The sequence below is a fragment of the Ammodytes marinus genome, assembly GCF_949987685.1.
Source record: "Ammodytes marinus genome assembly, chromosome: 21".
NCBI lineage: Eukaryota > Metazoa > Chordata > Actinopteri > Uranoscopiformes > Ammodytidae > Ammodytes > Ammodytes marinus.
In genome coordinates, this window is record NC_137225.1 from 10,986,221 (window position 1) to 11,008,225 (window position 22,005).

The following is a 22,005-nucleotide window of genomic DNA, read 5'->3' on the forward strand; positions in this document are numbered from 1 at the left end:
GTACTCAAATTCATCACTTTTTCCATGTAAAAGTAAATGTAGTTAGTTGGTTGATTAATACTGTACCTCAGTGAGTGTAGGCCTCCTAATCATGTTAGGGTTCATTTTCTGTCTTCGCAGTAGAGACATGTTTGTTGCTCTTCCGTTTCTGGTGAGATCTTGAAGAGTTTCAGGAGCTTTTTTTTCCTGCTGCTTGTCAGTTGAGTGTCCAGGCATGAAATGAAGCTCCTCCTCAACATGATGACTTCACAAAGTTCTATTAGAACACTAGTATTCTAATTTATGTGTATGATGTCATTTTGCTGTGTGTGTGTGTGTGTGTTCTAGAACAGTAGTATTCCAATGTATTGCATGATGTAAGTGAGTGTTCTAGAATATACACACTCAGGGAAAAAAATGGCTTTGATTGATATAATTTTGATTTAACCTTTATTTATTTATCCATGAAAAGTCTCGTTGAGATTACAAATACATCTCCTTTTCAAGAGAGTTCTGGCCAAGAGAGGCAGAAGCACAGTTTCAAAGTTACAGACAAAGTCAAAAGTCAAAGTCAAAGTCAAAATGATTTAGCACAAGTAAAAACAACATCATTTGACTAAAGTGCTGTACAAGATACAATGCAAAATAACATATAAGATACATGAAAAAAAATTAGAAGTTAAAGGCCAATGCAACAAAAGTGAGTCTTCAGCAACGTATTAAACTGTTCAACTTTACAGGGACCCAGGTTTTATTCATTCACACACAGATACTGTGTGTGTGTGTGTGTGTGTGTGTGTGTGTGTGTGTGTGTGTGTGTGTGTGTGTGTGTGTGCGCGTGCTTGCGCGTGTTTATGCATGTATGTGTACTGCAGGGCTGGATGAACACTCTTCCTTCCCCTCTGCTTTTGTTTACAACCTCATCAGAGTAAACAAAGAACGCTACTTCACACACACACACACACACACACACACACACACACACACACACACACACACACACCTGTGCACTGTATATATCACGTTCTGTACACGCATGTAAAAAAAAGAGTACGTCATGGCAGGTACACGTCTTTATTTTGACTGATTTGAAGAGGATACAGAGGGAACCAATGAAAGTGAGAACACGTATTAACAGAGAGAAGACAGCTTGGGTATGTGGGGCTATAAACTACAAGAGACAGCATCTTTCAAACTTTTGCTGGAAAAAAAGAGTTGCTCAGTTTCAATTTCCTCTCTCTCTCATTCTCTCTCTCTCTCTCTCTCTCTCTCTCTCTCTCTCTGTCTCTATTCAATTCAATTCAATTCAAAATGGGCTTTATTGGCATGAGCGTTTAAAAAAAGACAGTATTGCCAAAGCAAAGCATCAAATTACAATCTCTCTCTCACACACACACACACACACACACACACACACACACACACACACACACACACACACACACACACACACACACACACACACACACACACACACACACACACACACACACACACACACACACACACACAAAAATATAAACTAAATAAATGTATTACTCCCTGCTGCCTGCCCTGTCATCTCTACCGAGAGAGCAAGATAAAAACAGATATAGTGACTAACACTAAGATAAAAATGTGAAACAGAAGGCGACAGAGAGGAAATATGCAGAAATAGAAAACTAATGAGAGGGGAAGAGAGCTGAAGGAGTTGAGTGATTGTTTTGGGGGATAGGAACAGATTGAGACATGCGACATATTTTGACATCTCTCACACGTTTAATGTCAGGCCCCATATGTTGCATTTCCCATATTACAAATGTCATTCATTTGTACAGTTACCACACACAAACTAAAAGTCCTGTTCAATTCCCATACAATATGTACAATCCCTTGTTTGTTCGGGCCTTGTTAGATGTGAGTGTTAATTAAGGCTGCTCTGTAAATTTTGATATCAATGAAAAAAGGAATTATACGATAGTACCCAGACCCTTATCTCTGACCTGACTGTGTGAACGGGCAAATAAAGAGAGAACTTTTGGTGTAGACTCTCGGATGCATACACTAATTCAACAGAATTAGGTATTCCACTAAGAAGATGGAGATGGTAAAAAGGGCCAGGGCATGCTGTGCCACTAATAATTGATATAAGTTAAGCCTCATTTCACCCAAACACTGTAAACAAACTGCTATGGAGGCACTGAGTGTTGACGAACAGCCAATTTTGAGTTGTCAACAGTCTTGATGCCTGCCTAGAGGAGACTGCTGCTAGTGTCAGTCATAATGGCACTCTGAAAATGACAGACAAAGACATGGGAGGAAAATCAGGCTGATGCAAAGACAGGCAAGGAGAGAACAATGAGAGAGAGAATAACATTGAAGCATAGCAGATTTTACAGAGGGAGGAACAAAAGAAGGGGCTGCAAGACAAGATGGGCAAACAAAAGCCATTGAAAAAAATGACATAATAGATCATCTTGAATGCGCATGTTAGATAAAAAAAACTATATATCTAACCAGGTATAAAACTGCACTGTCTCTCTGCTCTGTCAAATAAAGCATGAAAAAATGCCAAAAAAAACATCTTTGAAAGCAAGTGAAGACAAACAGATCAACAGAGAAACAAATGTGTGTAGAAAGTTTTAGGGCCAAAGAAGACGAGATAGTGAGTGAAAGACGATATAAATGTTTATATGGGAATGAGAGAGAGAGAGAGAGAGCTTGAGAGGATAAGAAGAGGAGGCTGATAATAAGGCAATGACCTTGTATGATGTTTGGAAAAAAATCAAGTGCTCACACTCACAGTCTCTATGTGTGATTATGAGTGTGGGAGCCTGGTGACATTGGGCTGCACTTTTACTAATTAGCCTCTTGTTTCACACAACTAGTCTGGCTTTTTCCTATTTCAATCCCCCTCCTCTCACAGGCTCTTCTCAAACCAAGGTGAAAGCTCAAACGTCCACAAACACGCAGACACACTTCAGTGGCATCGTCAACAAGGATGGAGACAAATGCATTGGGCCAAACACTTCACTCAGAAACCATAGCGCTTACAAAACATCTGTTTCTCTTTCTCCATGTTGCTCTCTTTCTTCCTGCTTCGGTCTATTGTTCTCAAGTGGTGGTGACTGTCTTCAGAGGGTGATTGCAATCAGTTTTGTCTCTGATGATCGAACAAGAACAGGGGCCTCATTTATAAAGCTTGCTGCGCACAAAAACCTTGCGTATACAGGCAGAAATGGCGGTAAAATGTGCGGTGGCAAAACGTTGGTATTTATAAAGAAATTCTTTGCGGAGAAGTGTGCGTATTCCCACGCCAACTTTCGACCATGCGTAGAGCTCACGCAAGGTTTTCCTGACTCGGGGAATCAGCGACCCTCAATGGCAACACCATGAAATGAAGCTAAGTCATCAGAACACATATTACTGTGAAATGCTTGACACGACACCCAATATATCTAATCAATTATATGTATGAGCCTACCTATAGTTGCAAATATAGACCACTGTAGTATATTGCATGCAGTTATGATGTTGGTTGATTTATTTATCAAGTAGGTCTTTACATGTTTTGGTTATATCTTTTAATTGAATCTTATAGCGCTACTCTATAATAATATACGTCGGGAGGTGTGTCCGTGAGTGGCCAGCGGGAGAGCAAGTCTATATTTTAGGCGGTGTGTCAAATACGTTTTTTACAAAGTTAAAGCCAACAAATTTATTTAAAACTGTATATTTCGTTAGATAAAATCATGTTATGAATTTAGCAAATCATTACATGCATCTCTTTCCTATAGCAATTCACCCTGGAAGTTTTAATTAAAAGATTACGTTGTTGGAAATGTGAGGGCCTCACGTGAGGGAAACAATGCTCTGGAATAAACTACAATGCATGATTTCACTTCTCACGACACATTTTATATAGGCCTACATACAGTAGGCTACTAGGTATGCTAATACGTGATATTTCATACAGTACAAAGTTGGGCGAAACTGCTTTACAAAGATTACTGACTGGGCCAATCAAGATACGTGATAAATGCACGCGCGCGTGTGTATGTGTTTTTGTGTGCCAGAAACTGCAGCACATGCACATCACAGGCTTTCTTCCTTCCCAGTCGCTTTCTTTGCGGCCGGTTGCCTCCCTTTTCTCCTCATGTCAGTCAAAATGCCGTGCTTATTAAAAGCGTCACCATATTCAGGAGCTGTCAAGCATTGACCAAGTATGGTAAATTGTGGGATGAAACTGGGAGGTGAAGTGGGAGGACACGGGGAGGAGATCGTCTGCGCACAATTCACCGCAGGTGGGTATTTATAAAGGGAAGATTGCGTGCAACTGTGCGCCGCACAGTTTTATAAATCTGAATAATTTTTTGCGCAGCACATTTTTGGCTTTGTGCGGACGCAATGTTTTAGGATGGTTTCTACGCACACCGTTATAAATTAGGCCCCAGGTCTGCTGGCTTGCGAAAAAAGGAACTCTTCTGCTGCCCATTCTTTGGCTCCTAAAGCCAATAAACATTCACACAAATAAATACAAACACATGTGTCCACACAATACACACTAAGGATGTGAGTGGGTGGGGTTATGTCATTTTTTTTCGCAAGACGATAAGACAACGATAGAGCAGAGTAAGGGAGAAACATTAAGGAATAGACTTGGGCAGTGTTTTCTGGGGCAAGGACACTGTATATTCCACTGTCTAACATTAGCCAAATCATGGCTGCCACACACACACACACACACACACACACACACACACACACACACACACACACACACACACACACACACACACACACACACACACACACCTGCCTGCTCTAGAAACATGGATCTGTCATGCTTCACTAAGCCAAGTATCCTCATGAGTATAACATCAGGTGACCAACAGACAATGACATCATGCTGGAGCCTATGTGTGTGTACGTGTGTTTGTTCCGTTCTCCTCCATTGTCTTTATCTCTTTCTCTCCTCCCCTCTGACTAGTTCCCCTCTGACGCTTGACGGACAGTTTCCTAGGAGCTGGGTGGTTTGGGGAAGTGCATGGGGAGAGATGATTGCAGGAATTCATAAATAAATGAGAGTATGACTTGTAAGGGGAGAGTGAGGCCAGTTAGGCCTCAAGTGGCAATGTTTTATTAAACAGACTTCATCTGTGCAACTCAGTGTGAATTCGTTAGCCGCTGTGTCAGAACCCTGTGATGAGTAAAGCCAACACAGGGATCAAAAAAAAGAAATATTGATTTTGGATAACATTACAGGTGTCAGCAGGTTAAGAACTACTGACAGGACGGCAGGGTCCTACAGCTCCTGATGCTGCAGTAGGTTTTGTCTGCACTAGGTAAGGTCCTGTATTGGGTGGGTGAATTGCTCTGCCTGTACTGGGGGGGTTCAGTCCCATGCAAGAGACACATTTCTAGGCTCTAACAATTGTATAGTAACAGCAGCAGCAAAAAAAAATCATGCTGGTTTAGCCATTCTGTTTTCTCAAATGACTTTGATGCAGCTCAGTCCTCAAGCATTTTCATGAAAAGGTGAAGGGCTTTAACTTCAATGTAAGTGGCTTTGGCCTGTACTGTCACAATAGTAAGGACATTTGTAAACGGAGTTGTGATTCATGCCTTGAAGTCACAAAACCAAGGTGCCAGCTAAGGATGGTAGCAATAGTATATTTTGGTTTGTTGCCAACTCCATCACATCAGCTTGCAGAACAAGAAGTGGTGTTGTTATTGTCTCTTTGTGATGTTTAAGTCTCTAAATATAATCAATGCATAGGATACCAATCAGCACTCTAAGACATTAGCCTGTAGTTTTCAAACATAAATCAACTAATACTATATTGAAGAGATTTGCATAAAAGCCCAACATTATAAACACATTACTTCTCCCAGCATTTCATTTCAGCTCAACAAACCATTTCAGAGCGGGCAGCAGCAGCAGCAGCAGCAGCAGGGTTATGCCATGGTCCACTGCCTCAAGGTGAGCACATCAGTAAGGATAGCATCTCCTATTGACACCCAGAGCATCAGCATCGACCAGACTTTTACTGACAGGTCCGGAAGCCTTGATTTCATCCTATCCACCTCACGCTGTGACCCAGGAAGCCAATAAAGCCTGTCTAAATTTAAACTTTAGAACTGACAGCAGGATGTTGTTGAGGGAAGGTTTTTTTTCCGGTCACCAAATAAACGTATGTCTGGTCTCATTTGCCCAGAGTAAAATAGAGTCTTTAATCACAGAGAATAGAGGAGTACTTTGACGCTGAAGCTGACAAAATAGACACAGTAATGAGGAGGCTGATTTGTTATGACTCTGGCACAAGCACATTTCTTTGGGTCCAGCAGTTGAGGATTGTGTCTATTGATGTAATTTGACTATGCACCGCTGCCCCCGATGGTGCTCTGGTGGTCACAAACTGCCATTTGATTGCTTTGAATTCATTTAGCCACCAATTAATAGCGAAGGTCAAGCTTTGAGAGGAAGGTACTTTGGCAGAGGAAAGATACCATGCCATGGTACTACTTATCAGTGCAGAGGAGAAGTTTTTTTTTTCTTATTCTATAGTGGTTGTTAATTATCTATTTACACTGGTATTGTATTTCTGCACATTCACTCAGGCTCATCTCGTAGCTGCCCATCAAAACTACAATCCAAGCATTTCCGCCCAACGACACTTACAGAATAGATGTCAGAGGAGGGGAGAATGCTTATTTTATTTATGTTGTTGCCTTTCAGTTTTCCACCCAGTACTAAACTCTTCACCTAAAATCTTTCAAATGTTTGCCAAATAGTTGTTTTGCTTTTATTTAACAAGCTCTGTATTTTAAAATGTTTATAGTTATTGTAAACTGTTGTGGCAAAACCAACTCATACCAATTATTGAAGATCCCCCTATCTTGTATATTGCATTGTAGTAAATGTGTGTAGTTACTTTCTGAAGACATTTTTAAAAGTTTGTTTTTCAGACTAGGTCAATGCAAATTCAATGGAAATCAAACATTGCAAAAAGTTCTTAGCAAAATGGAAACATTTAATCAAAAATTAGTCAATATCCAATGCAGCAGAAGATATACAATTTAAACACAATGCACTCATTGTGTCTGTTTGTAAGACAATAATTTAAAACACTTTTCTTATTGAGTTGCTGTGTAATTACTGAAGAGCTTTTAGTGGAAAAGTATAGCTCCAGCAGGGCACTCTACGTGGCAAATGAAGATAGACTTGTACTGGCATTAAAAGCCATATAAACATGTGGAGTTAAATGCTAAGTGAACAGACAACAGGGTAGAGTCATGCATGGCACTGATTCACTCAGCCAGCAGCAATGGGAGCCAGACAGAGAAGGGCAAAGACAGGACGAGTCAGGGAAAAGGAAGAGGGGAAGATAGAATTTCACAGTGTGAGCATGTTTGTGTGAGGTGACTATTTATAAAAAGTCAAAGCTCAAAATATGATGCAGTAAGACCTACAAGTATGACTTGCGGTGCACTTAATTCATCTGTTAATCAGCTTACAGACCCCACACACACACACACACACACACACACACACACACACACACACACACACACACACACACACACACACACACACACACACACACACACACACACACACACACACACCGTTTAATCTCTTAGTCTCTCCAGTACTGTAGTGATGTTCTTTAAAGTACCAGAATGTCCCTATAGGCCAAGTCTGGTGACTGTCATCATCACTGACACGTATAGCTTACCGTCTACACACTAAATACTCTTTCTGTGAACTGGGGTTGGTACAGTTTTTTTCAGAGGGTACCGGAAATGAGTTGTTAAAATAATATCCAATGTTGGATTTTAGTAAGCTTAGCATCCCTCCCCCCTCCGCTATTGCTTCCCCTAACTACAGTATGTGCTTCTATTCTCCCTCTGTTTGCTCAATCCTCCATTCTGTCTTTGTAAACCTTACTATCAATCACTTTTTCTCAGATTTGTTTATGCTTCCCTCTCTTTCTCACTCGCTTACTACCAGTTGTAATTCACCATCCTTAACATCAACAGCTTGACTGAGGAAAATAATAGTTTGCTTCCTTCCATTCTATAGTGGGCTGTTATTCGCCATGGTCCGTAAAAACAGAGGCCAAACTCCTGGCTGGTTTGCTGGCTGTCATTGTTGTTATCCATCGGGTCCCCTTCTCCTCTGAAAGCCAGTGACCTATGGGGATGAGTCTAGTGATGGATGTTTCAGTGTGCATGTGTGTGTGTGTGTGTCTGTGTGTTAGTGTGCTAGATGAGTTTGGTTCTGCTGAGGAACAATGCGGTCAGAGGTTAAATTGAACATGAGGGGGCCCCGCTGACCTTATCTTAGTATTCGGTGTGCACATGTGTTATGTGTGGGTTTTTGTGTGTGCGTCTGTTTAAGTAAATGTGTGAATGAGAGTGAACATGTCCCTCTTATCTACGACTATAACCAGGTCCAACAAGAGGGCTTTTGTCTGAGCTAAGAGAGAGAAACAATGGTGATACAAGTGCAGATATACACGAGGGCCAGCTCAATGTGATGAAAGACACTTAACCACAAGGAGAGCCACAGCACGCTTATAGATAAAGGAGAAAGGTGTGAAGCGGAGAGGGGAATGACACAGGAAAATGGGTGGAGGGGAATACCAAGTTGTACACCACTTTATAAATTGGATATGCTGTATATAACCATTGAGTAAAAGCAACGGGTAGGGACTTGTTGTAGGGTGGGGATTATGTTCAGTTGGTAAATATTTGTGTTGTAAATTGTGAAATTTAATAAATAGTACTTTGGAAAAAAGAAAGAACATGGGTGAAAGAGAGAAGAAGAGAGACAAGGATAGGCTCTGTTGTGTTCTGTCATGAGAGCTGTTGCACAAACGCTTAACATGCATAGGAGAACTGCTCATCGGAACATCTTCTATGCTTTGCTTCTTTGGCTCTTATTTCAGCCTGCCTACCACTTGTACATGTCTTTGACATAAATGAGAAACTGGATAACATTATGTTCTGAATATCATTAAGATGCCAGATTTGAAATTTGTATAGACAGAATACTGTGACACGTACAGTATGTCAACACATGCACACACGCATACAAACACACACACTGAGGCTCATCATTATTAACCGTCCTGAGGCTTTAGAACCAATGTCATGCTGGAAAATAACGGTGGCTGCACATTAGGAATACAGTATGCTTGCGGTGGTGTACGTGTGTGAGAGTGAAGATCTGCAGAGGAGGTTGCAATGCTTGTGTTATTGTTCGGTGGACCACTAAAGGGCCTCTCTAGCAGAATACTAAATTCTTGTGGGAGGCATATTGCAAACTATTTTAGGAGAAATTGAGATCAAATTATTTCAGCTCATGTAATGTCTGTGTGCTTAGGTGGGTGTACAAATATTATCCGTACATCTTTTGCACACAGGAATATTTGTGTTTATCTCCAAAAAATGCGCTGTGCCTCTGACAACATTTACATGAGTGTATGTGTTTTTAAGCGTGTGGGTGTATGCACTGCTTATGTGTGTGTCTGCAGTGCACTGGCTAACTTTCACAGCTCTTGCCCTCAGGGCTCAAGATGACCTGCTATTGTGAAACACCACACTTGCTGGTAGGGACATAGTTCTGTAATCGTATTCGTGAACCAAAGCAGACAACACAGGGACGCAGTTATAAGGCGATACAAGTTAACCATCTAGGACTTATGAACCAAACACAGAATCGCTGCTCCCTGTGCATTCTTCAGAGAAGTCAGGCCTTAGAGTCCTATTTGGACAACCCAGACTGAATATCAAATATTGTTGGAATCTGAGAGTGCTTAAGATGAACAGAGCTTGTTTTCTTTTGTAGAATGAATTTTTTTTTTTTTTTAAATCTTTATTTAAAAGGGACAATGTACAGTTAGAACATAAATGTTGCCATTTGATGCACTATACCAGATTATAGCTTTAAGCTAATTTGCATCTGTAGTCCCTTGAATTGTAAACAAAAGGGAAATTTATAAATTCTCCATGAAGTAAAATCCATTACACAACTACTGGCCAAATACAGAATACAGTAGAATACAGTCTGGCTAATATGTATGTAAAAGTATGTGTGACGCATAACTGGATATCAGATTATTATATGTTTTTAATTCCACTGAATGTGTAGATCTTTATCAGAAGCGTCAAACAAAATGAACAGGCACATAATAGACACTAGGTAAGAAGCATAAGGCACGATTAGCACCACTCATCCTTGCAGCTCCACATGTCATATTGTAGCCACACAAACACACACACACACACACACACACACACACACACACACACACACACTAACACAATTATAACCTCTCCTGGGTCCATAGAAGCAGAGTGATGCTGTGAAATGACTGCCGCTACACCAAGATAATGTATAATACGCTAGTGAGGTGAGGTGGGAGTTTTTCATGGTAATACTGTACCTGTGACCAGCTCTCTGATTTCCACATCTCCAGTCTTCCTGAGTAGACGGACCAAGGCAGGAATCCCCCCGCAGTTCTTTAGGGCCACTTTGTTCTCATCGTTGGCCTTGCCGTAAACCAGGTTCCTCAGGGCTCCGCAGGCGCTACGGTGAACCTCACTCATCCTGTGGTCTAGAAGGTCAACAAGCAGCTGGATGCCTCCCTGTCTGCGGATCTGAGGATAGAAAAACACACACCGCATGCATCACTGAACTACTGTGAATAAATAATATATAACAACAATACAAAGAAATGAATCATAGGCTCACATAGATACACACCATTACAGTCAAAGGCTCTCTTATTCTACTATTCTGAAATAGAAATGAACATCTGGCAACAACAAAAAGGTTGGTGGTCAACAGATGGTTTATTTGTCCTGGTTTATTTGTCCTTGGGATGACTCCAAAGAGAAAATCAAGAAGGCTGTGGAAAAAGTTCTCACCCTTAAGCCCAGTTCAGACCAATGATTCGCCTCGCAAAAAACTTGCAACGAGACGGTTTTAGAACATCGCAGGGGGGGAGAAGCCGCAGCAGTGTGAACTGCCCGTTGCAGCGCGTTGCAAGCAGTTGCAAGCAGTCGCCAAACATTTAACATGTCAAATCTCCGGGTCTAGTTTTAGAACATCCAGGCCAGCTCATTGCGAGCAGTCTCGTTGTGTTGCAAATCTTTGGTCTGAACTGGGCTTTAGACATGCCAGGCTATACAAAATGTTTTCATGTTTTATGCAAACGTCAACATACCCTCCTATATAAGTCTTATACTCTTACATTTGTTTTACATTTGTTTTACATTTGCAGGAAAGCTGCCACTCTATTTGACAACAATGCTGCATATTTCAGATGGGCTTTATCAAACCCGCTCAACTGAAATGCTCATGTTATATGTTCCATACGCCCGGTCTGACCTTGGTAAAACTGCTTTTAGCCACAGTGCCCCTGACTCCTGGAACAGCCTACAACATCAAATTAAAATAAATACACTCATAACTGTTAACCAATTTAAAGTTATTATTTTGAATCAGCCCCACTCCACTTGTAACTGTTTTAATTAGGCTATTGTTCTGTTTTATTTAATTGATCCGAATGTTTTAATTGTTGTTGTCTCTTTGTAAGCTTGTTGTGTATTCTCATTGTATATTGTGTATCTGTCTCGACGTCATTGTAAAAGAGGGTAACCCTCAATTGATCTTTCGAGAATAAATAAAGGAAAATGAATGAAATATGCCGGCCACCAAAAAGCAGACAGAATAATTATAAGTAATGTATTTCAGTGGAGATTATGCTCTTAACTTCAAACTGCTCTGTATGTATGTAACAACATCCCCTCCTTGTATTGTACGTGTATTGCCGTATTTGCTATACAAATACGGCACATAAAGACACAAACAAAGATACACAGACAGAGAGAAGGAAACAAGCCAATCAGCGTAGATTTATGATTACACCCTGAAGCTGTGAGAAGACAAAGCACAGTAAGCCCAGTAGGAGTTGCGATAAGGGTGTTACACATTATGACATCCCCCTATAGTGTTCCACATAATACCTTCCCCCTGCAGTGCAACACATTGCCCTCTCCCCATGCGGGTGCCTTTTAAACCCTCCCACATCACTTCTCCACTGCAGGGATTTTCATTGGCCTTAGGGGGCCAAAGAGCTTAAAGCAACCCGTGTTTAGTCCAATCAACAGGGGTTCAGTACTAATCACCGGCAAAATGCTTCTGTGATCACCAGGAGACCAGTTGGAACATTGATAAAAGCAACTAGTGTGTGTGTGTGTGTGTGTGTGTGTGTGTGTGTGTGTGTGTGTGTGTGAGGAAGCAAGAGCGAGAGAAAAAGCATGTCATTCACGCTTCTACTTTTATTTTGTCTCTGGAGTACTGCAACAGGCAGAGTTACTCAGCCAGATAACACCCTAAAAAGTTTGTCACAGTTGACTGCGTAATCAGGCTTCTTGAAACTCCTCTTAAACTTTTCAGCACATTCTCCCCAAGACCTGGGACATTAAGTACCAGCACTAATTCTTAATGTCTAATCGTCAAACACCAGATGGGTGGACCATAGCCATATGGACCAAGTTGACAGGAATAGTGAAGTGCAATAAATAGACAGCACAGCCGTATGTGTTGCAGTCATTGTTTTGTATCTGTTGTGGAAACCTCACACATCAGGCAGGAAACAAAGCGCATCAGAGAGTCCACAACTGTCATTTAAGTTTGATTTCTTCATAGTGAAAACACAGTGAAAAATGAGGGTTAAAGGAGAAATAGAAGCAGGACAGGGGAAGGATGGTGGTGTGTGATGACACAGCAGTGTTAGTTTATCGAGCAAAATGACTTTGCTTATCTATTCAATTAAAATGGATTAAGGGATGCAATGGATGGCAGACTAACCTTGCTCCATTGGCCACACCATTTTCTCAGCCTGATTTGCTGTCCCTCCTATGCCCTCCAGTCCTCACTCTGCTGCCCAGCCTAGCTCCCACACTGATCGCTCCTCCTCTCCCATCTTCTCTCCTCTTTATGCTTTTGTCACAGTTTATCTGTTATTCCATAAAAGCCATAGTGCTATTACTTTGTATTGGCCTCTGAGCAACCTACACGCCTTGCCAATACCTCTATACCTCTTTTGCATGTAAAGAAGATTAGAAGCACAGATTGATTCGTCTTTGTCTCCGGCTGTCTGATATAGGTTACCCATAGCGACAGCATTGCCGTGGTAACAGTTAGCAGTGCAGACAGCTGGGGTTGTGGGAACCAGAGGTGCTGCTGTTGTAAGCATGCAGTGGGATACATGGGTGACACATGAAGTGAGTTATCACATATGGAACCATAACACTAATCAGCCGCACACACTACAGTCAGTTTACTGCTTGCATGTGAGTGACGAGACAGAGTGAAGATTTGTCATACCTTTTAAATCGTTCAGGCACGTACACTTCCCTCTCAGTCAGGTATACACACATGCAAGGACTTTTGTTTTTACCTGGCTCTTAGCCTGGGGCTAACTGCATTTTGGAGCCTTTCAACCTTGGGCTAATTGAGTTCTTGGTCCTAGGCTAACATTCCCCTCTGGAACGTTTTAAACTGGGCCAAAAATAGCATCAACCTATGACTGACTAATATTGTTCTGAGGCAAGAACATAGCTCCTCTGCAGCAGAAATAACAGCAAGATTAACAACTACCTTTTCCAACGCACTAGAGGCTCTACTCTGTTGCTTTGCATTTAAAATAACGGAGAAAAAAACAAACCACACACTTCCCACACAGCAGGGAATATGGAAATGGCGTAATAATCCGAATGAGTGAGCGTATAAATTGTTAAGACTAATATAAAAACCAGTGAAACATATGCAGACCCATTCAGAAGGGATTCTATATTTTTGACAGCAGAGTGGCAGGACACTTTGCGGAGGAAAGTGATGGATTAGTAATTCAAGAATCATCTGCAGACTGTCAGTGCTCTAGTCCACTGAGCCAAAGAGAGGAAGCTAGGTATGTCCTCTAAAGGTTACCTGGAGGGGATAAAAGCCCTGAGGCAAGGGATTAACAACAGTTGTGCCTACGTGACAAAAAAACAACATCCTTAATACAAGATTCTTTTTTTTCTCCCTGAAATATGCCTGTTTATGTCAATTATGTCAAATAAAAAAGGGACATATGGTTTTTAGTAGTATTTTAGTAGTCAGTGGTGAAACACTCAAATTGCAAGCCATTGCTTTTCACACAGAACATTTCAAAGTGATTAAGAGTGGAACATTATACATACAGTTGCTAGTGTTTGCTATGAATCAATTGCTTTGTCTTTGTCAAATTTCATGCTGCTGTCTGTTGAACAGATAATCACGGCTTGCAATTTGCACAGTTCATGGTCTAAAAATGTAAAAGCTTACCTCATTGGTTGATTCTAACAACAATCTGTTAAACAGTGACAATGTGCTCTATGCTCTAAAATCAACCACGTCTGCTGTATAAAAAAAGCAGTGCATCTCAGTTCTAAAGATGTGTGTGTCTGTGATGAAACAGGTAAACCACAGTCACATTGTTTGCCGTCGAGATACTGTACTAACATAACATACTTCACAAATCCACAATATTACCGGATACAATATAGTCCTTCATACCCTTTTGCTCTATATCCCTTTGTCCCTCTCTCATCTTTCTCTGCTCTTGTCCCCCCTCCTCTCATTGGCCCTGCTGAGTATCTCTTTAGCGACCAATAGCAGCCATGTTGTGACTGTATTTAGCTGCTCAGTGTGTCCCTTACCATCTGTGTCTGTCTGACTGACTGAAAATAAGCAAACAGTCTTTAGATCATCGCTCATAACAATTAACTGTCGAAGTCACGATGCATTTTATATTAAATGACCAATGTCACATAGATGCTATGTTAATGCTTTGATTGACAATCTTTCCTTTATTGCAATTCCAGAGCCAATAACATTCAATAATCTTAATCTTGTTTAATTAGAGTATAAAAAAAAATAGGTGTCCAATATTTGATATAGATTTGTATTTAATGAAAGTGAAAAGCCACTTAAAGCTGTGATTTTCAGTTCATTTTATGAAAAGATAAGAGAGCTCAAGTTCAAGTAAGTCCCCGAGCAGCTCTGCAATAATATGAAATCACATCTTATTGTGTGGAGAGATATCCAACTTGAAGAAAGGAAAATCTAGTCGTGAGTGAGTAATATCCTGAAAAAAAATATAGGGAAAGTTTCATTAGCATCAACTTATTTCACATTGTCAAGTAATGAATTAAATGACCTGCCATGCTTTTTGTACCTACTGAGCTGCAACTGTCCCCATGAGGAATAAAACTATATATGAATAACCATCAAAAGCTGTGTTTTTGCCTTTGTGTTCAGTGTATACCTACACAAGCCAATATATTTTCTGAACAATTGAAGACGCAGCTGTAAAACTAAAACAAGAGGGAGCAATGGGAGTTGCTGGATAAAACAGATGACCACTTAAAAGAAAAAAAACTTTCCCGGGCACACATATTTTCCTTGGTAAGTCCTTGTTGTTTTTAAAGAAAATCTGCATGGTCTGCCAAGTTTGGTCAAAAGGAAAAAATGAACTAAAAATGAACTAACTGTCACTTCATTACATAATCTTCTATTGCATCTACTCTATTATGAATCCCAGGGTAATACTGCTGTCACTTGTTTGCCATTGACATGCATATATTCAGCTATTGCGGTCGAAAGTTATTTTTTAAAAGCTTGCAGATTATAAACAGGCAGATTTACAGGCACAAAAAAACATACACAGCACAACTGGATCCCTGATCCTAGTCTACATTACATTGATTTTTCAAAACATCAAGGGTCAGGACTGAGAAGTATAGCTGGATTTGGAGAAGAGAGATTTATGACTGAATTATCACAGAACTCCATCAAGTGGAGTCCCTCATTTCTTTAAAAATACCAGCCAAAGGGTAGGTCACACAACCCTTATTGGTCTTGTTCTACTGAATGCTTTTCAAAAAATTAATATATACATAAACATAAAATATTAAATAGTATTTATTGCTTAGTCTCACACTTTGTATGTGATTAAAGTTGCACTTCTAACTTCCTGAATATCTTTTGTAGCTTCTGTGTAGCCTCTGTATGAACGACAGTCATGCAGACATTTTTTCTTCAACTTTGAAACTTGTTTGAAGGAAAAAGAAGCTCCATCACAACCATGAAAATGAACCAAAATACCTAAGAAGTTAACTGAACAATAGGGCCATTTTTATTTCATTTAGAAAGGATGTTGTTGAGACATCAATGGATGGCCATGAAATTGGTTTCTTTTGAAACTTTAAAAAAAATATATTTCTGAGGACTGAACTTTAATGAATACTGTCATAAAATCTGATAAAAAGACATCAGGGAGGGTCATGACGTGTGAATTATTTATTCAAAAATAATTGTTTTCCCTCTAAAACAACCTAGGATATGTAACCAGACTTATTTTCTTTATCTTGATAAGTGATCACCAATTTTTTTTTTCTTTTTTTTTAAAGGTATTTTTTTCTGGCATTTTTATGCTTTATTGATAGTGTAGAGACAGAGTTGAAATGGGGCAGAGAGGGGAGTGACATGCAGAGAACGACCGCGGGCTGGAATCGAACCCGGGTCCGCTGCTGACCGAGGCCCATGGGGGGACACCCTACCAACTGAGCAAAGGGCGCCCCCCTAAGTTTATTTTTCATTGAGAACCAATAAAGAAATACGGTTTATGGCACTTTTCTGTGTGTATCATTGCATTGCATGCTAAATGTTGGCACATGTGGCTGTTTATGCATGCAGAAATACTGTATGAACCTGCTTTTATTTGTTGTGATGTGGAGCGTCAATTGTGGCTGGTTGAAGTCCCTTCCAGATTTATTTTGTGTGCTTAATAGTGTTTAAGCAGCGCCTTGGGCCATGAGCAGGACAATCAAACAGACTGATGATGGCAGGGAAAAGTATCCACTGTCAATACACAGTTGCTATTTTCTCCAATTGCTGGACACCTCCACTCAGGCAATAATTACAGCCATTACAAAAGGCATGAACACTTTAGGGTTCTTTCAGAACAGCGTGGATGATGGAGTGGGAATGGAATGGCGTGTGATGTGTTTGTGTGTAAGTGTGATTGCATTTTTCTCTCTGTTTTTTGTGTGTGTATTTGTGTGAGTGGGTAAGTGGGTCAGTTTGAATAAAAAAATTAGCTGTGTCTTTGTGTTTACATGTTTAATTGCCTGCGTTTGCGGATGGTTAAAAATGAACTTTTCTGCCTTTTCCTCAGCCGGTTTATATCACTTTGTAATTGTGTGTGAATGAGTATTTTAGCAATGTGGTAGTACTTTTCAATGAGGTTACAGTAGCAATAATGGATTAATTAATTTCATGAAGAAAGCAATTGTCAATATCTCGCCCGCATGTACTGCTAAATTGATTCTGAGACTAATATAGGGTGGGGAGGGGGAGTGTGTGTATGAGTGTTGACTGGCATTTGAGGAAAGAGGGAAAAAAGACCCTTTATCTATGGCTTGGGTGTAAGTGCATCTGCATGAGTCACTGACGTTATGTTAGAACATCACTAGACATATTTAAGGGTTTATTAGAGAGTTCCAAAGGAGCTTCCCTCCATAATTGCTTTTCAGAGAAAACTAGTGACTTTGGGACTTATTTAACTTGAAGGCCACTTTAGACAAAACTCAACGGAAGGCACAGCTTAGGGAAAACGATCGTGGCAAGCGAACGCAGGAAAATGCAAAAAAACTGGAACTGTTTTTTACTGCAACCCATAAGAAGGTACTCAGTTGGTTCCTTCTAACACCTCATTATGGCTTTTATCATCCACATTACAATCATGCCCTTCCCTACAGCACTGATGATAATCAAATAGTGACACAACACTGAAAACACACACACACACACACACACACACACACACACACACACACACACACACACACACACACACACACATATATATACTAGATACTAACCTCGCCTTTGATCTTGTTATCTCCGAAGCAGAGATGCTGTAGGTAGGCTGCAGCATTGGACTGCACCGATGGGAACTGGTGCTGTAACATCTGGATTACCTCTGGCAGCTCCGGATCTCTCCACCCAAACTCTCTGCAGAGAGACAGACGGATACACTTTGATTCTTTCTGCACTTTAACAAAGGATCTCGCCAAAACACAGGAGATTACCTAACAGTAGTCCAATAAAAATCACAGACTACACATATTCACACATTCACTTACAGCAGGGCTTTATAGTATACACACAATGAATGACAGACACAACTGAAGAGTATGAATGAGGGAGATATTTTGTAATTTTCTTTTAACAAAAGAGTTCTTTAACTATGGGAAACAGGTTTACAAGTTAAGCACATCACTGGGACGGAAACAATGGAAAGCACAACAATGCCCAATTTGCCAAAACATGGTTATTTTCCACCCATCACAGGCACAGGAAACGAGAGCATTGTGAAGAGGAGGCCAGTAGGTTAAGCATGAGTTTGAGGCATCCCTCAAACTCATATCAAAAAAGGGAAAAAAAGCCTTCTGAAAATTTACTGTATTTAGCAAATAACTCCAGACTAGAGAAGTTTTCTTTTCCTTTAAATGCAACCCAGTGATTCTTTGACAGTCTTTCAACTCTTTAAGATGGTTACCACCATGTCAGACATAGAAAAAAGGGTCGCCTACAAGACTGCAAGGAGATCTGAGGACAAAAACCTGTCACAGTGCTGCATAGTCTGACTGGCATGGGGTTTTATGTGAAGTGCAAAGGGCTGTGTAAAAATAAACGTATAGAGATTAATGTCAAGAACTAAAGCGGCAGAAAAAAAGTAAAAGTAAAAAGTTTATGGAACTGCACAGCACAGCATTACTACTGCCTGCCTGCATGCTGTCTACTCCAGTGTTAGTGGTGTGAGTTATGTTCTATAGTACCATTAGGAGTTTACACTCTGAGCACACTGGACAAAGTGAAACAAATGTTTTGTCCCTTGGCTATAACCAGGAAATGGGTCTCCTTTATTGTAATATCCCCTGCTGATAATTGTTTTGCTACGGCCCCTCAAATGAGAAAATTATGAGTGTGGGAGAGATTGTGGTCGACTGAGTGTGTGTCTTTGGCAATCTACTGTAATACTTTCTCCAATAAGCACTCTGTAAACAATTTATCTTGTAACTTCCTCGCTTTGATTTTCTCACAATGCTCTCAACTCTCAACGAGATCTGAACAAAAAACTACGGTGATTTTTTTATTTTTTTTGCGGCTGCGATTGATTGTGGTGTTTGAGGATTGATTTTGTTGTTTCTGCCTTCACGCTCTCTGTTCTGTGCCAGAAAGCCGCTCACTGTAATCCCCATCAAGCTATCGTAAAAAAAACCTTGATTTATTTTGCCTCCTAGCTCAGCCTCCCCAAACATGAAAATGTGGTAAATATGGGACAATTGACTTGCCTGGAGAGTTAAAATTGATGGGGTAGAGGATTGTGTTTGTGTGTGTGTCTCTGAAATTTTTGCAGCAGAAAATGAAGCCTTAACACCGCACTCTCATTTCTGTTGGATCAAGCGAATGCGGTCCATGAAACGTCTGTGAAAAGAGCGGAGCATTCACGGGGAGTAAACATGGCTCTCAAAGATAAAGCAAGCTCCGGCGTGGACGGCTCTTTATCTGCCGAATGATAAGTGTTCATTCAGCCATAAAGCATGGCTGAAGGAAGGAGGTAGAGGAGAGATAGATAGAGGGAGGAAGAGGGAGGGATTCCCAAGGCTTTTAAGGGATTTAGGAGGAGAGACCCTCAAACAACACTCCTTAAATCACACAGCCTGATACTATCAGGGCAGTTTGTCTGTTTATGTGTGTGCGTGTGTTTGTGTGTGTGGCAAGATTAAGATAGGGTCATGATGTGTGTGTACGTGGACACAATTGCCTCTGTGACCGTTTGTCCCTATGTGAGTTTGTGTCAGTCAGTGAGTGTTTGTTGTGTGGATTCACTATCATGTGTGTCCTGAATTTCAGTGTATGTAAGTATGAATCTGATGATGTGTTAATGTGCGTGAATGTGTATGTATTTGTTTGACCGTGTGTGTGTGTGTGTGTGTGTGTGTGTGTGTGTGTGAGTGTGTGTGTGTGAGTGTGTGTATGTCATCCATCCCCTGCAGCCGCCCAGCTCTGTCAGTGTAGTTAATAGAAAGCAGAGTGATCTGCTGATAAGATAAGCATCGAGGCTCGCCATTAATTAAAAAACCCTTGTAGGGAGAGAGATGGAGAGAGACAGAGTGAAACACAGAAGAGTAAAAGGAAAAAACCAGAGCATTTGAAGGCAACCGTGGATACAACGGGCAAAGGGGGAGCTGGTAGAAGATGAGAATATGAAGAAGGGAGAGAGAGAAAGAGAGAGAGAGAGGAAAACAACCCACAGAGGAGATGCCAGTCATGTCAACACAGGTGCTAATGAGAGCTAAAGCCATGGTAGACGCACTGCTAGGCAACAAGCCACTGACGTGAAACAGCGGGATGCAGAAAGGAAAGGGTACAGCCAGCAGAAGGGAGAACTGATCAAAGAAGCCGTGCCAACAAAACCGCAGGGTTCACACTAAATACCCACACAGCTTTAAAGGAATCTGTGACACAATATGTTGCTGTTTAAGTGCCATATACTTGATGTAATTATTATTATTATTACTATTGTATTGTATTGTATGGTAATACATTTGGCACAGACCAATTTGTTGAGTATTTTTCTTCCCCAAACCTGGAGCTACATGTTTTTGAGACAACAAATTAGGTGGCACTGTCAACACAGAGCTCAGTGTTCCTGGTAAGAAGGGGTTACTTTGCCATTTCTTGAGGCATGCGGAGGCGTGATGCAGCGAAATACTTTCAATGGAAACACTTGGTATGGCAGGAGAGCAGTCTGACATACTGAGAATAAAAGGCAGGTGGCAAGGGCTTGGTGGGGGGAGTGAGGGTGGAGGCAGAGACAGAGTGATATAACTGGGACATAAAAAAAGACTGCTGTGTGATGGTTGGGCTTTGATGCAGGCAGGCACAAACACACACACACACACACACACACACACACACACACACACACACACACACACACACACACACACACACACACACACGCATGGGAGGGAGGCAACATGTGATAGAAGAGTACAACACATGGAAATGCAAGAATTATCAAAGGATTTCTTTCTTTTCATAAAACTTCTCCTTTTTATCTCCCCTTTTCATGTCCAAGTCTCATGAGACAGCTGAAATCCCAACATGACGACGGGTATATAATATACACATGGATGTATGTATGTACTGTACACAAACACAGTGAGCTCATCTAATAAACCACTGATTGGATGCACACGCGCACACACACACACACACACACACACACACACACACACACACACACACACACACACACACACACACACACACACACACACACACACACACACACACACACACACACACACACACACACACACACACACTCTGGTAGGGGAAGGCTAAAGATGGAGAGGGAGGAATGAGTGACAGCAATACATTTTCCCTCTGTCCATCCTTCATTGTCATGTTCCCTGTATCCCTGAACTCAACCAGATAAAACTGCAGAGACAAAGTGTTGAAGGATGAGTTATGTACTAGAGAATGTGATAAATAATGGCAAATCTAGAAATGAGGCCATCGGGTTATGAAGTTTAGCGTCTCATGTTCATGAAGAGCCCTACTTGACAGAAAGGTGGCTGAGTGGATTGGCCTTGTGTATGGTTTCTTTGAAGTAGATGTTTGTACCTGTCCCCTGGACATACAATACATTACAGTAATACTAATAGACGCAAAACAAATGGCCAAATGGGCAGCAGGCGGTCATTTGTATTACAACCATCCCTCAAGTGGAAAACTGCAAATGCAAAATGCAAGGTGCTGAACTGGTCATCTGCTATTGGTTGGTGTCTGGTTTCTGGTGATGCCTCTCAGCAAATACCTCAAGGTGAGTAAAGTGTGAGCATTTCATAGTTATTATAAGCCTAACA

At 40.9% G+C, this 22,005-nt stretch overlaps 1 protein-coding gene across 3 annotated transcripts in view; it reads right to left on the reverse strand.

The window, feature by feature from the left end:
• The window catches only part of ctnnd2a (catenin (cadherin-associated protein), delta 2a), a gene marked incomplete at both ends in the record, with an annotated part of 192,969 nt that overhangs the window by 59,457 nt on the left and 111,507 nt on the right, over positions 1-22,005 (reverse strand). For all 3 annotated transcript variants that reach the window (XM_080050439.1, XM_080050438.1, XM_080050437.1), the window contains 2 exons: positions 10,413-10,626; positions 17,944-18,076. In XM_080050439.1, the coding sequence (XP_079906565.1) occupies positions 10,413-10,626; positions 17,944-18,076 (347 nt within the window). The remainder of the gene's footprint in view (positions 1-10,412; positions 10,627-17,943; positions 18,077-22,005) is intronic.